Raw genomic sequence first — 16109 nt, 5'->3', positions numbered from 1 at the left:
CTTTACAAGCCATAATCAATTCAAGGCCATCATTATGATGGTGGGTGAAATCCTTTCCTTCAAGTGAAAGCTACTCCTCAAGAACGGAGCTACAGTGGGGCAAAGAAGTATTTAGTCAGCCTCCAATTGTGCAAGTTCTCCCACTTAAAAAGATGAGAGAGGCCAATAATTGGCATCGTAGGTAGACCTCAACTATGAGAGACAAAATGAGAAAACAAATCCAGACAATCACATTGGCTGATTTGGAAATAATTTATTTGCAAATTATGGTGGAAAATAAGTATTAGGTCAATATCAAAAGTTCATCTCAATACTTTGTTTACAGAGGTCAAATGTTTCCTGTAAGTCTTCACAAGGTTGGCACACACTGTTGCTGGTATTGATTTATAGATGTTGACACGGCTTATCTACATGCTGACCTAGATGAAGAGATCTACGTGAGAGGCCCTCCAGGATTCCGACAGCAAGAAGGGGATACCTGGTTCCTAAACAAAAGTCTTTATGGTCTGAAACAGTCAGGTTTAATGTAGTTCTTATGTCTTACTGACAAACTAAATTCAATGGGCTTTATTAAGTCCGAAACTAAGTTCACAAAAAGATCTAACAATGCATATGAGATAATTCTTGTTTATGTTGATGATATTGTTTATATTGGTCCAAATAAGAAAATGAGTGAGATTTTTGCTAAAAGTTTGCAGAGATACTTCACATTGAAATCTTTAAGTCATATTAACACTTACTTAGGTGTTCAGATTGACAAAACACAGAAGGGGTTTAGTCTTTCACAAGAGGAGAAAATTGACCACATTCTGCATCATTGCAACATGAAGGATGCTAACACAACAAAGACACCCATGCAAACAGATTTTCACAACTTGACACATGAATCAAGTCCTGAGTTCGAGGTTCAAACACTTTATCGTTCAGTCATTGGGTCACTGTTGTACATTAGTAGTTGGACCAGACCCTACATTGCACTTAGTGATAATCTCTTGTCACGACACGTAGGTAAGGCAAAACAGTTTCATTGGACATGCGTTAAGAAGTTATTGAAATACCTGAAACACACTAAATATATGAAGTTATTGTTAGAACCAACACATACTGATTATGCAGAATTATGTTGTTATGCAGATTCTGATTGGGCAAGTGATAAGAAATCACGCAAAAGTACTTCAGGTTATATGATGTTCCTAAATGGATGTCCTGTTTACTGGCAAGTGAGAAAACAGAATTTTGTTTCTTGTTCATCTACTGAAGCTGAATATGCTTGTGTTTCAGATGCATGTAATTCTCTAACATGTTTTGATGCTTTGATCACAGATATCTGGACATGTCCGATTCGACCGATCACCGTGATGAAAGATAATGAATCGGTGGTTTATATTTCTGAGTCACATTTCACAGGTTCTAGGTCCAGACACATTGACATCCGTTATCAAAACATAAAGCAATTAGTTAAACAAAGTTTTATTAAATTACAATATGTATCTACACATGATCAAATTGCTGACATGCTCAACAAACCGCTTCCAGCAGCTCAACACAAGTATCTGCGGAAGAAGATGTGCCTTATTTGATGATTTGATGATGTCCACTCAACTGGCAAAAAAGGGGTGTCACTGCATTTATTTGATTTGCCAGCTGTTCCCACATTCTGAGTTATACGACAGAATGAACTGTTTCTTATCAGAAATTATTCACTGCGCATGTCATACATTCCATACCTTCACTTTACTTCTTTCCTTTGTCGGTCTGCTAAGGCAGACAGAAACTCTCTGCCAAGATGTAATTATTTAGTTAGTAAGTTTGTATTTTTACTTGCTTTACAATAAAATGTTTTTCTTAGAATATACCTCGGGTTTATTTTGCTTATTTCAAAAGTATGCTTCAAGGATATGCCAAGATCCATACCTCATTAATTTACAGGGCGGAATTCACACCCTGACACATTCCTCCATGCGGATCTCCTCTAGAGCAGTGATGTTTTGGGGCTGTCGCTGGGCAACACAGACATTCAGCTCTCTCCAAAGGTTTTCTATGGGGTTGAGATCTGGAGACTGGCTAGGCCACTCCAGACCTTGAAATGATTCTTACGAAGCACTCCTTCATTGCCCGGGCAGTATGTTTGGGATCATTGTCATGTTGAAAGACCCAGCCACATTTCATCTTCAATGCCCTTGCTGATGGAAGGAGGTTTGCACTCAAAATCTCACGATACATGGTCCCATTCATTCTGTCCTGTACACGGATCAGTTGTCCTGGTCCCTTTGCAGAGAAACAGCCCCAAAGCATGATGTTGCCACCCCCATGCTTCATAGTAGGTATGGTGTTCTTCGGATGCAATTAAGCATTCTCTGTCCTCCAAACACGAGTTGTGTTTCTACCAAACAGTTCTAGTTTGGGTTCTTCTGACCATATGACATTCTCCCAATCCTCTACTGGATCATCCAAATGCTCTCTAGCAAACTTCAGACAGGCCCGGACATGTACTGGCTTAAGCAGGGGGACACGTCTGGCACTGCAGGATCTGAGTCCCTGGCGGCGTAGTGTGTTACTGATGGTAGCCTTTGTTATGTTGGTCCCAGCTCTCTGCAGGTCATTCACTAGGTCCCCCCGTGTGGTCCTAGGATTTCTGCTCACCGTTCTTGTGATCATTTTGACCCCACGGGGTGAGATCTTGCATGGAGCCCCAGATCGGGGAGATTATCAGTGGTCTTGTATGTCCTCCATTTTCTAAATATTGCTCCCACAGTTGATTTGTTCACACCAAGCTGCTTGCCTATTGCAGATTCAGTCTTCCCAGCCTGGTGCAGGTCTACAATTTTGTTTCTAGTGTCCTTCGACAGCTCTTTGGTCTTCACCATAGTGGAGTTTGGAGTGTGACTGTTTGAGGTTGTGGACAGGTGTCTTTTATACTGATAACAAGTTCAAACAGTGCCATTGATACAGGTAATGAGTGCAGGACAGAGGAGCCTCTTAAAGAAGAAGGTACAGGTCTGTGAGAGCCAGAAATCTTGCTTGTTTGTAGATGACCAAATACTTATTTTCCACCATAATTTGCAAATAAATTATTTCCAAATCAGCCAATGTGATTGTCTGGATTTGTTTTCTCATTTTGTCTCTCATAGTTGAGGTCTACCTATGATGCCAATTACAGGCCTCTCCCATCTTTTTAAGTGGGAGAATTTGCACAATTGGTGGCTGACTAAATACTTTTTTGCCCCACTGTATGACAGAGAATGTCTGCCATCAGGTTTCCTCTTTTCATCATTCTTGATAAATAGTGTCTCTTAACAAGTTTCCCTAGTCATCTGAGTAGGATGGGTGGGAACAGTTGGAAAAGATACTAAAGACAGTATCCTAAAGATACAGTCCTAACCCTAACCCTAAGTTATATAATATTTTTACAATGACCAGTACTTTGCTTTACACCTGGAAAACTATCTGGATATAATAGATGGAGGAAAGATAAGTTAAAATGCAAAAAAAAAAAAGGGGGGGGGGAATTCTCCAGTCTCCTAATACATAGTAATAATTAGCTGAGAATGCATTTTAGAGTGAGTTGGGAGTTAATTCTGTTTTACTGTTGGAAATTATAGAAATACAGTGCTGTATTCAGATTAAATTAAAGATACTGTAACCTTGCTGATTTTATAAATTAGTCCTGGCTAAATTACACAGAAGAAATTGAAGAACTTCTAACATGCCGGATTCAACCCAATTTTTTTTACAATGAAATTTTCTCTCTACTACAAATGAACATTTTCATGTCTAAAATATGAAACAATTACCTGTCATGCAAAAACAAGAATTAATGTTTCCTTCCAGAAGAGGCTCCAGCCATTGCTTCTTCTGTTCTTCAGTCCCATATAAGTATAGAACCTCCATATTTCCTGTGTCTGGAAAACAGAAGAAACATTGAAACCCCCTTCCTATTTTATCCAGTATACAATATAAGTGTGATAAAAATTCTGACAAGGCAGATAGATAGTCCCTCACCTGGTGCCTGACAATTGAATACTTCAGGAGCAAAGAAGCACTTCCCAGTCTCTTCTGCTATTAGTGCATAGTCTAATTGACTAAGACCACTAACAGCTGGCAGGAAAAGATTCCAGAGGCCTTCTGCTTTGGCCTTTTTCTGATGAAAAGAGAAAAATGGATGCAAGTAATTCAACAATAGGTCTATTCAATCTGGTCCTGGGTAGCAGCAAGAATTATGATTCTCCAATATATTTTTATTGGTAGACAAATAGGAAAGAATTTCAGTATTCACACAAACCTTCCTAATTTACACAGGATGAATACAAGTTCATGAATTCCAGCTCCTGATGTTTTCCCAATTTTCCAGATTTTACAGTTGTTACACTAAAATTTACTTAAGAATACATGTACTATGAGAAATGAATATTTCATATGAGAATATGAAAAATAAATATAAGACTATTTCTCATATATATGCAGAATTTTAGCATTAACAAATAAAAATGGAAAATAAGGCAAACCAAAATTTATTTTAGAATATTAAAAAGCATAACATAAATATTTTCCACTCTTAGCAAACACTGCTATTGCCATTCAGCTAAGCTATCTGATTCTGAAATGGATTCCTTATATTTCTGATTTTACTGACTCAATTTTAAATTTACTTGTTTCTAAATCTTAATTTATGCATATGCCTTTTACATTAAAAATTGTTTTCATTTTCAAATTGTAAGTGAAAAGATGAAATATAAATCAAATCAAATGTATATTAATCTTACCCAGATACCTTTGTATCAATCTCTACTTTTCATGGGCTTATTAAATTTTCAATGTCTATGATTTCTAAACTTTCCTTAAAAAATAAATAAGCTGTTGCACTTCCTGCAAGAATATTTTTTTGAAATAAATGTTACTGCATATGGTCTTGTCAATTCATATGGTTAGCTATCTTAGGTCATTTTCAGATGAGACAAGGTGAACTATAAATAATAAAATCACAATTTGCTTGGATGTTTCTACATTTATATTTAAGGGTAATGTCACTGATTTCACACAACAAAAACCAGGTCCCATCTAACTGAATGATAAGAATGACAATCTCATTCTAATACACTAGAAATGCTTTTACCACTTTAACACAATGTGCTAAGCTACAATGTCTTATTTAGTTAATAAGTGGCTCCATATAATAAACTAAGTTTAAATCAAATGGTTTAATGTGACATAGAAACCAGATCAGGCTGTATTAATACCATGCCAGGCTCAAATATAAAAGAACAAAGCAGAGTGAAATGTAGTTTTAGTTTGTTTACAGCTGAAATTACTGGAGTTAAAATATTTTAAAATTTATTATTTTATCTGAAGTGTATTGTATATACATATAAAATAAAGATAAACTCTATCTTACAGTCAATGTTGATTTCTTGGAGTCCTTATAGTTTTTCTTGACAAAGTTTTTAAAGTGGCTTGCCATTGTCTCCTTCCTAGGGCTGAGAGATAGGAACTGGCCCAAGGTCACCCAACTGGTTTTGTTTCTAAGGCAAGACTAAAAATCATGGTTTTCTGGTTTCTAGCCTGGTGCCTCAAACCATTGTGCCAAAATGGCTCTCTTGTAGATTAAATTTATTAAGTCCATTCACTCCGTAAGGTATAACTTTCACTGGAATAAAAACTAAAAATTAAGTTTTAAATTATATTTGCACAGAAACTCAAGGCCTGGGGCTGGATCCAGTCCAGGGGTGATTAGATATGGCCCACAGGGCCGCCCTGGAAACAGCAAAGGACCGGCCTGCAGTGTCTCTGCCAGTGAAAACAGAGCTCAGGAGGACTGCAGGTGGCCCTCCCAAGCTCCATTTTAGCTGGCAGAGGATTGCAGGAGGCCGTTGCAGCAAAAATGGAGCTTGGGAGCTAAACCTACCGTGGTCCCCCAAGGTCAAACACAACCCTGATGTAGCCCTCAATGAAATTGAGTTTTACAGCTCTGATATAAGATCTTTCTTTTACAGTATACTATGGACAGAAAAAAAGAGTACCTTGAGTCTCTCCATGACACCAGGTTTTCTCCATATATCTGGTGAATTTTTCTTTCTGGCGTAATACTCAACTATTTCCTAGAGAGTATATATAAAATAATGTACAAATAATCATTCTCATGCCAACCCATCTGAAGGCTGTAACTGAAAGTATTGATTAATCTCCTGCCAGACCTTGGATCTTATAGACTTAAAACAAGTTATGATTTTAAATTGGAATTAGGACTTTCATGTTTCCTTATCTGTACCTTTGATCTGTATACTTATGAAGACAGAGAATTGGTCTCTGTCATTGCCTTAGTTAGAGAATTGAACTCTACAAAATCGATCACATGGCCACTCTTGGCCTTGTGGTAAATTAAATGGCACTTCCAACAAGTTTGCAAGGCCCAAGATGATGTTGATTTGGTCCTGCTTTAATAACTATTCAAGGTACAACTTACTTTTTCAGCTAGAAAAACATGCTTTTTCATGAAATCCTTCACTTTCTGAAGGATTTTCTTTCCCTCTGTGGACTGCTGGAATAATTCTCCAGAATTGCAAGGAGGTGTGCCAGTGCTGAAAGTTATTCTAGAAAAAAGCAATATAGGACCAAGAGGGAGTATTAGGTATGTGAGCTACCTTCAGTTATTTGTAAAAATAATAAAAAACTAATAAATCAATACATTGATATGTCAATGTGTCCTACAAGTGTGTTAAAGAAAGGGCTGACTTGCATCTCAGATAGGCTACCTGATCTGGACTGCAAAACAGATACAAGATAGTAGGAAAGACACTGTCATGTCCCTGTTGGAGTCTGAATCTGCAGCGGAAGATGAGTTGGCGCAAGAACTGACAGCAAGTGAGAGGGCAGCTCTGTTGGCCTTGGATGAAACTGGAAAAGGGCAGTCAGTCCAGGCAAGTCTTTTAGGAATTAGTAAGGCCTGTAGGCAGGGAGGAACAGAGGCAGGATGAACAGGAGAGACAGACCTCAGACAAGGAGCAAGAACCATTCCCTTCTGATGCTTGGACAGTGCAGAGAAGGCATGATCAGCACAGACAGAGCAGGCTATTTGTGAGGTGAGTGCCCTATCCATCTTCACCAGGCACACCTGGGGAATGAGACTTAAGGAGACGTTGTGGAGAGAGGCATTTGTTGGGGAGAAATGCTGAGTTCCTGAAGTATTGTGGCCGATGTTTGAACTTGCCAAGAATCCTTGCGTTCCTTTTGGTGTCCTAGACTAATTACTTGGATCTTTTGCTCCCTAAACTCCTTGAATTGCCCTTGTTTTGCCAAATACATTTGGGATATATTGGTGCAGACACTGCTAGGTTGGACTAATTGCAGCCACAAGTTGCTTGAGGTTGTGTGGGGGTTTGTTATCACTTTGCTCTGGGACTTGCCAGAACATGGGAGCGTTTGGGGAGATTTGGAACAATAAAGGGGTGGTTTGAATTGGCAGCTATTTGTGTTATCTCTGTGCCCTGGGTCATCACAGATACAGAGAAAATTGATGTATCTGCTGCCATTTAATACCACCTATATGTTGGCAGTTTGAATCTGTTATCCCTAACATAGATAAATACCACTCTTGTAAATTTATTATAGAGATAGGCAGTGCAGCATCAAATAGCAGTCAAGATAAAAAAAACTTTGTAGAACCTATTTGAGGTACAGGTGGCATAGTTGCATCTTTAAAACTCTTTCAACAATCAATTCTTACTTTTTTGCTACCAGTAATCCAACTTCAGCTAGAGGTCTCACTATACTGCTGAACTCCAAACTGTTTTCTGCAGAGGAATTACCCAGGAGATATCTGGCATATATACCCTAAAGAATAAATAATTTCAATATGTGAACTTTAACAAATAGCTCAGCATTTTAACATTATATGACAGAGGAATATTAAATTATTATTCAAGAGCTATATTTATTTTAATCTTTGACCAATATAAATTTAAAAAACATATAACCCATCAAATGAGCAGCAAGAGTATCAGAAATAACAATAGTATATACCTATATATGGTATTCATAATAGCTATAAAATTACAAAATAATGGTGTAAAGCATAAAAACTATGAAATTTCTATGAAACTTAAAACTATGCAACATAGGATTTGTTAAATTTAAAGTTACTGTAATTTTCATTTACCAAAGTCAAAAGCAATAAATGATATTGTATGCTATCCATATCCAGAGCAAATTGATGCCTCTTTTTATTTATTTATTCCAAAATAATTTGTTACCGTATTTATCAGCGTATAACATGCACTTTCCCCCCCGAAAAATAGGGGGCAAATGATGTATGCGTGTTATACGCCAATATAATGTTAAGAAGCCATGTTTTTACAGTATTAACAAGTACCGCAGTGACGTGAGGAGGAGAGACTGGCTGAATATTCTCTCCTCTCCCCGGACACCCAACTAAAACGCTTTCTTTCCCCCGTGGAAGAGCTCATGCGGGCGAAAGGAAGCGCTTTACTCAGCAGGGTGTGGGCGAGAGGAGGAGGGAATGGATGAGCCGTCTCTCCTCTCCCCGACACCCGACTAAAACGCTTTCTTTCGCCCGCGGAAGAGCTCGGGCGGGCGAAAGGAAGCGCTTTAGACAGCGGGGTATGGGTGAGAGGAGGAGAGAATGGATGAGCTGTCTCTCCTCTCCCCGACACCCGACTAAAACGCTTTCTTTCGCCCGCGGAAGAGCTCGGGCGGGTGAAAGGAAGCGCTTTAGACAGCGGGGTGTGGGTGAGAAGAGGAGAGAATGGATGAGCCATCTCTCCTCTCCCCGACACCCGACTAAAATGCTTTCTTTCGCCCGCGGAAGAGCTCGGGCGGGCGAAAGGAAGCACTTTAGACAGCAGGGTGTGGGCGAGAGGAGGAGAGAATGGATGAGCCGTCTCTCCTCTCCCCGACACCCAACTAAAACGCTTTCTTTTGCCCGCGGAAGAGCTCGGGCGGGCGAAAGGAAGCGCTTTAGACAGCGGAGTGTGGGTGAGAGGAGAGAATGGATGAGCCGTCTCTCCTCTCCCCGACACCCAACTAAAACGCTTTCTTTTGCCCGCGGAAGAGCTCGGGCGGGCGAAAGGAAGCACTTTAGACAGCGGGGTGTGGGTGAGAGGAGGAGAGAATGGATGAGCCGTCTCTCCTCTCCCCGGACTCCCAACTAAAAGTTAATAAAAAAAAGTTCTGAGCTACTCTTATTTTGCTTCAAAGTTCTTTATTTGAAATTTAAATTTTTTTCCTGAAATTTCCCTCTTAAAATGAAGGTGCGTGTTATACGCCTGTGCGTGTTATACGCCGATAAATACGGTATTTATTTTGGGATAAGCGATGACAGGTCTCTCACAGATATCTTTAGAGCAATGTGATCAAGTAGAAAGTTAAACTACAGTCTCATCTCATTTTTACACTTTCGTCACTACATTTAATTGGTTCTAAAAGTCTATTTGAAGCACAGTAATGGCATCACTTGCAAACACTCACCAATAGCATAATATTTAATATTACACAAACAGTTCCTCTACTTCAAGTAAAATATGAAATCTGGAATGCTATTACTAATATTGTTATGAGTAAAAGGATTTACAAAAATGCATTAATTATATTTCAATCACTCCATTTAACATTAAAAGGTAGGTGCAGATTATGTATGTTACCTGGCTTATTGAAGCCAACTTAAAATATGAAAGAGCAAGAAAAAAATTAAGATTATGTGGAGTACAGGTATCCCTGAAGCGAGAGTAAATCTTGATCAGTTCTTCAGGGGAAGGAATTCCTATGAAAAGCAAATTCATTTATATTAACCTTCAGCTTTGCTGCATGCTTTACAGATTACATCACATATATCACACATGTAGTAAATAAACACATATATTGTATTTGTTTTTTTCATATCAGGCTATCCACATTAGATAACAAAATTATAGAATTATCTTTGAGCAGTGGTCAGCAATTGACATTTTCACATCATACAAGCATTTTCTTCGTCTAATATAGAAATGGCTTGCTGGGGTCTTTTTCAGCATATTTTTAGACTTCTCAACATTGGTTGCTGCTCTAAAACATCATAGTGATCTACCCAAGTACTAACCACACTTGACCCTGTTTAGCTTTCTGAGTCATCTAAGCTCAGCTAGGTATTACTAGGCCACAAGTTATAACAGTTTCTCAACCTCAGCAAACTTTAAGCTGTGTGGATTTCAACTCTCATAATTCCCCAGTCAGCCAATATAATAGGTTATATTTAATGAGATGCTTGTAGAAGAGTGTTTCCTTAAGGGAAATTTCTCATTCCACATATAAAGAGGTTATATGTTTCAGTCAAATTATTCTACATAATTCATACAACTGCAGTGTGGAGAAACATATAAATAATACCCCTTATACTCCCTTTACAATTTCCTTATAAAAACATTCAAAAACAGTTTTTGTTTCATTTGCTCCTTCTAATCATGACTGCAAGGAAAACCCTATCTTCCAATTCAATAAATCTTTACAAAAAGACTCTTCTAGAATAATAAATTCCTAAGTCAATTTCCCTAATCTATCTCTCTCCAGACATGCTTCTAGCCATTAGGAAGCTGCAGCCCTAGCATTTTTAGAAGAACTGTGGTTGAACCAATTTTTGTCCTCAGTTATTTTGAGGGCTTATGTAGAATCAAATGCAGGACCCAAAAACCAATAATCAAGACTCGGTATGTTATTTATTTATTTTACAGTGTCCACTGGAGGAATTATATCCAGAAAATAATGGGAGGGACTCCTACAGACAAAAGAAGGCACTTATATTTATACATTTCAGGGAAGAAGGAAATAAATGATACAGTCATGCATATACATAGGCAATAGATGACTTAAACACAGATACTCATAATTAGCTAACTTCAAGATACTTCTTCACTCTCCTATTGTTAATCTCCTTAAGAAAGGACTATTGCCTTAATAGAAAGAAACATTTCAGTTACATTTCCACAGATATTTTTTATAAGGCTTCTTGAAAAGCAGGCACTTCAAGGTTGTTTTTTTAACAAAATAATTAGCCCACATTCCCTCTGTGTTTCTATTTTACTAACACATTTTCACTTCTCCAAGAATTTGTTTTCCTCACACCTAGAGAAAATGAAGTATATCTGAGATGGAAAAATGGATTGTTGGATTAAGAATAATCTGTCATTATGTTTTTTTCATATTTTATTTTTGAAAAAAAGACAATAGCTGAGTAGAAGAACAAGCACATACCTGCAATGCTGCTTACATTCTGTAAATTAAACATGTTTATAGGTTTGAGGGTTCTGGGCCAAAAGCAAAAAGCAAGAGTATAAGCCAAGTCTGCCAGAGGATGGCCTAAAGTTGAAAGTTCCCAATCCAACACTGCCGCGACACGGGCCTAGAAACAGAGGAAGAGGACAAAATTTTTGAAAATTTTAATATGATTGTCCTATTTAGTGATATAGCAATAGCACTTAGACTTATATACTGCTCCATAATGCTTTACAGCATTCTCTGAGTGGTTTATGATGTCAACATATTGCCCTCAACAATCTGCGTTTTCATTTATCAACTTCCAAAGATGGAAGGCTTAGTCAACCTTGAGCCAGTCAGGATTGAATTCCAGGTTGTGGGTTAGGATTGAATTCCAGGTTAGCCGGCAATACTGCAGTTCTAATCACTATGCCACCAAGGCTCCTGATGATATGATTTCAGTGCATATTATGTACATGGAACTATAGGCTAGGACTTTTGAGAATATTAACATGGATGCATACAACTCATTTGTTATTGTGTGACTACTGCTAACCTAATTCACAAAACAAAATGGAAACAGTTACCTTTGCATTAGATCTGAATTTCAGAAGTTCAGCCTTCTTGTACCAAACAAACTGAGGGAGGGGATTCAAGTACCATAGAGGAGGGCTTGGATGGCAATACCACACCTGTGATTTTACAGGTTTTTACATCAATCTCTCCCATCCCACCACCCTGATACTGCTGAGTGAAGGATAACTAACTATGCTCTCTCAGAGCCAGTCCTTTACCAAACAGTGTCCAGGTAAGGAATGAATTAAAGCATAGCACACATGCAAATTTCCATTAGCTGAATTCTTTAGTAGCTAATTCTGATTCATGCATTTCTGTACATTTGAAGCATCACTGATTTTAGAAGACAGAGTAGAAAAGGCAGAAACAGGAATATATTCAAAGTAGCTAAACCTTTGCCCTCTGGATCCAGTTTTGTGGAAGACCAAGGGTCAACTACAGATCCAAAGCACAATAATATATAGTACTACATAATAGCACTGTATTAGAATCAACTAGAAAACAAAGGGCCGAGGCCCCAATCCTTCAGATTTCTGTACTGGGCTATTTATAACTGGGTAAGAATGATTCATGTGTATTCCAAATATTCTTATCTTGCCATTTCTCTAAGCTCATCATATATTTTAGGGAAGATCTGTGAATTCATATCTGACCATGAAAACAAAGATGCTTTTGCAATGTGTCCCCAAAAACTATTTTCAACTATTTTCAGCTTCAAGGAAGAAGCTATATAGACCTCCTATACATCAGCTGTGACCTCCTCTCAAGTTTTAATCAAAAGATGTATTCCAGTGTTTTAATCATACTACTAAAATATTGTACAAATAATCCTTGACTTACAACAGTTTATTTAGTGACTGTTCAAAGTTACAACGGCACTGGAAGAAGTGACTTATGACTGTTTTTCACACTTATGACCATTGCCATATCCCCATGATCACGTAATCAAAATTCAGATACTTGGCAACTGACTCATATTTATGATGATTGCAGTGTCCCGGGATCATGTGATCACAATTTGTAACAATTTCTGACATGCAAAGTTAATACGGAAGCCAGATCCACTTAACAACCATGTTACTAATTTAGCAACTGCAGTGATTCACTTAACCACTGTGGCAATAAATATCATAAAATGGGTCAAAACTCATTTAACATGTATCTCACTAAGCAACAGAAATTTTAAGCTCAATTGTGGCCATAACTCAAGGACTACCTGTACTGCATCTCCCACAAGGCTTGTTTAGAAAACAGATCTTACTTTCCTCATGTGAATGTAGAACAAAATGTAATGCATAGTAAATTCAAGAATGTTAGGACTTCACTATGTAATGATACAGAAATTACATCTTTGTTAGTAACACATGAATGTGAATGTGATGCCAACCAACTACTTAATAAAAGCTTCCTTTTGAAATACTCTGTTTCAAGAGTCTTCACTTTCTTAAGCTAGGAGAGGCGATCCTTACAAATAGACTCTCATCCTGTTTTATAGAAGGGGAAATTAGCACTTAGCATCACATACCAGGAAATGTTATGGTTTACTACTATTGTCAAATTATTGGATTCATTTTTTTTTCTGAATCTGCACTACATTTTCACAGTTGTTTTTAGTTTCAACAACTGCAGAGTAGGTCCAATAAATAACATTGTAATGATTACTGGTGAAGACGGGTGAGTGAGATCTAAAATCTTTTGGCTTTTAGCTATTTCAAAGTTCAGGATCAAATGTTAAAGTTCTTGGAAACTAATTCTGACTTCACAGTGATCTAGTACTAAATAAAAAGTAAGAATTAAAACCATAGGAGCAAATGCAGTACATATTTCATTTTGTCTCTGGCATCATCAACAGGATTTTATAATGTTTTTGGTTCTGCCAGCCAAAAACAGGCTGCAGGAATGCCGCTTGCAGCCTGTTTTCAGTCTTCATGACCTCCTCTGCAGCACTCTGCAGGCTGAAAATGTGCCACGGAGGTGGGGGGGAGCTCGCACAATGTAATGAGTGGTTATATGGTAAGATGTATGATCTTACCATATCACCAACCCTTGGCATTTACAGTATTTTCAATGGTACCATCAACCCTTGGCATTTACGATATTCCTTAAGGAAATTCATTGTTCTTCATTGCTCCAATGAGTTGTGAAAAGGCAACCCATACACTCAAAACTTTCAAGAAAGGTGGAGTTAAGAGGACTAACTGAAACCATAAAGAGGTTTTTAAAAGTAAAAATTAATTTACTACAGTAATGCCTTACCACTCTCCCCCATTAAGTTTTATTACTTCTCTTAAGGAAAGGAATCTGAGACTGTTTTATAGTTGAACAATATTTGAGAATGAAATTTAAGAGTTACTATCCCAAATGATTCTCTTTGGAATTTTTTAAAGATTAGTTAGAAAATCCAGGTAAACATTCCCTTCATCTTCGCCTGAAAATATCTCCAAACAGCTCTGTGAGTCAAAGGGTAATTAGTGTATGCTACAACTCAAAAATAAAGGGACTCCCTGACTTAACAACCATTCATTTAGTGTCTGTTCATGCCCACTATGGCCACGTCCACCCTTCTGCCATACCCATGCCCATCGCCAGCCACACCCCATCATTACCTCCGCCCCTCCGAGGTCAAAACCCAACCCCTGATGCTGCCCACAATGAAATTGAGTTTAACACACTTGTTCTACAAGTACTATAGACATTTGCTTTAAAATAGATCCACTAGAATTAATACTGCAAAATACAAATTCTCTATTGACTGGAAAATCTATTTTACCCTGTATGATATGCTGATATGCCAAGGAGTTGATAGATGGGGAGCTCTTACTATTTTCAGATCTGTCTCTGTATATGTTGCACTGTAGTTTCATAGAATAATATTATTGAAGCATATTTTAGTTCAGATATTGAGATGTGACAAAATAAATACTCTTGATAATATATTCTGCAGGTTTGCACAATTTGTTGCTTATGCAAGATGAATTTAATTCACACTTCAAACACTCCCTATGTTGCTTAACAACATTTCCAGCTGTCTGGTGTGATGGAACATAACTCTGGCACTGAGAATGAATGAACAGACCATTAAGAGAAGAGGTTGGGGGGGGGGGGGTCCAGAAAAGATTACTCTGTTTTAGGAAGCCTGTTTTTAGGAAAGAAGGAAGAGAGAGAGAGAGAAACTCAAAAAACTCCTGCCTTAATTTTGTTTAGTATAAAATGTAGTAGAAGGAAATTTTGAGAAACTTATAGGATTATATTATTATATACTATAACAATAAAAGGCTGACACAAAAGAAATAGAAGAAGTTACTTTAAAAATGCAATCTGATACCTCTCTTGGATCAAAGATGATGTTATCTATTCTAAAGTCACCATGAATCAAAGTAATTTCATTATCAGCATCATCAGGCAAATTGTTCATTAACCATTCAGATAATTCAGTCATAGCTGGAATTTGGATATGAGCAGCTGCCTTATATTGCCTCATCCAAGTTGAGACCTAAAAGCAAACCATAATCAAAATTAGTGATAGTGAGTGAAAGAGACCTTGATTTTTGAGAATAACCCTTGGAATATCACATTCACTACACTGTCTTTTAAACAATTTTAAATTATTTGAATTGCTATTATTGGTGCACTGCCATTTTAATGTCTTCATTTCTGTTGGAATTAATTTCTGTTTCTCACTACAGCCTGTATACAAACAAAAGCTAATTATCACTTCCATAGCATTGTACCTTTTAGGCTGTTTTTCCTAACTACTGTGCTAATGTATTTATTGTGAGCAGTCAGGAAAATGCTTCAAAACATTGAATATCATTCAATATTCCATAACTCTTTAAATGCTAATAACTTTATTTAACATCACGAAGTTTAAAGTACCAAGATCTGCAATCTGTAAATAGCAAGAGTCTCTGTACTTTTCAATTACTTATTTTTCGCTACGAAAATCGTAAGAGTAGACAGAATGGGAAAGGGTTTATGAAATATTTACCTGCCTCTTACAGTAACCTGCTCCTCGTCCATAGTCCTGGAGGCCTAATGAACTAACTTTGAAGGAATGCAGTTTTGCAAGAGTTTCTATTATTGCTATATATAAAGCTGATCTTTCTGCTGGGCTTACTTCAGGTAATGTGATATCTCGGAAGATGCGACCCTGAGACATAATTGAAATCATAAGGAAATAAGAAAAAAAAGGATACCATTGAAATATAAAAGGATTTGGTTCCAACTTCTTTGTCTAATTATTTGAAATACTAGAATTAAATTCAAACTTGCTGATCCACAAGGAGATTTCATTC

The 16109-nt window shown here is 37.5% G+C and overlaps 1 protein-coding gene across 1 annotated transcript in view; it reads right to left on the bottom strand.

Annotated features, from left to right (window-relative positions):
* ACAD11 (acyl-CoA dehydrogenase family member 11) overlaps positions 1 to 16109 on the bottom strand; it is a 61025-nt gene that overhangs the window by 38153 nt on the left and 6763 nt on the right. Inside the window, exons 4-12 of the mRNA XM_081971076.1 lie at positions 15803 to 15964; positions 15140 to 15307; positions 11236 to 11383; positions 9654 to 9772; positions 7721 to 7827; positions 6461 to 6587; positions 6018 to 6095; positions 4003 to 4141; positions 3795 to 3902 (exon numbers count right to left, since the gene is read on the bottom strand). Of these exons, the coding sequence (XP_081827202.1) occupies positions 3795 to 3902; positions 4003 to 4141; positions 6018 to 6095; positions 6461 to 6587; positions 7721 to 7827; positions 9654 to 9772; positions 11236 to 11383; positions 15140 to 15307; positions 15803 to 15964 (1156 nt within the window). The remainder of the gene's footprint in view (positions 1 to 3794; positions 3903 to 4002; positions 4142 to 6017; positions 6096 to 6460; positions 6588 to 7720; positions 7828 to 9653; positions 9773 to 11235; positions 11384 to 15139; positions 15308 to 15802; positions 15965 to 16109) is intronic.

Source organism: Natrix helvetica (assembly GCF_964273705.1).
Source record: "Natrix helvetica genome assembly, chromosome: Z".
NCBI classification, from domain to species: Eukaryota; Metazoa; Chordata; class Lepidosauria; order Squamata; family Natricidae; genus Natrix; species Natrix helvetica.
This window is presented reverse-complemented; position numbering and strand designations above follow the sequence as displayed.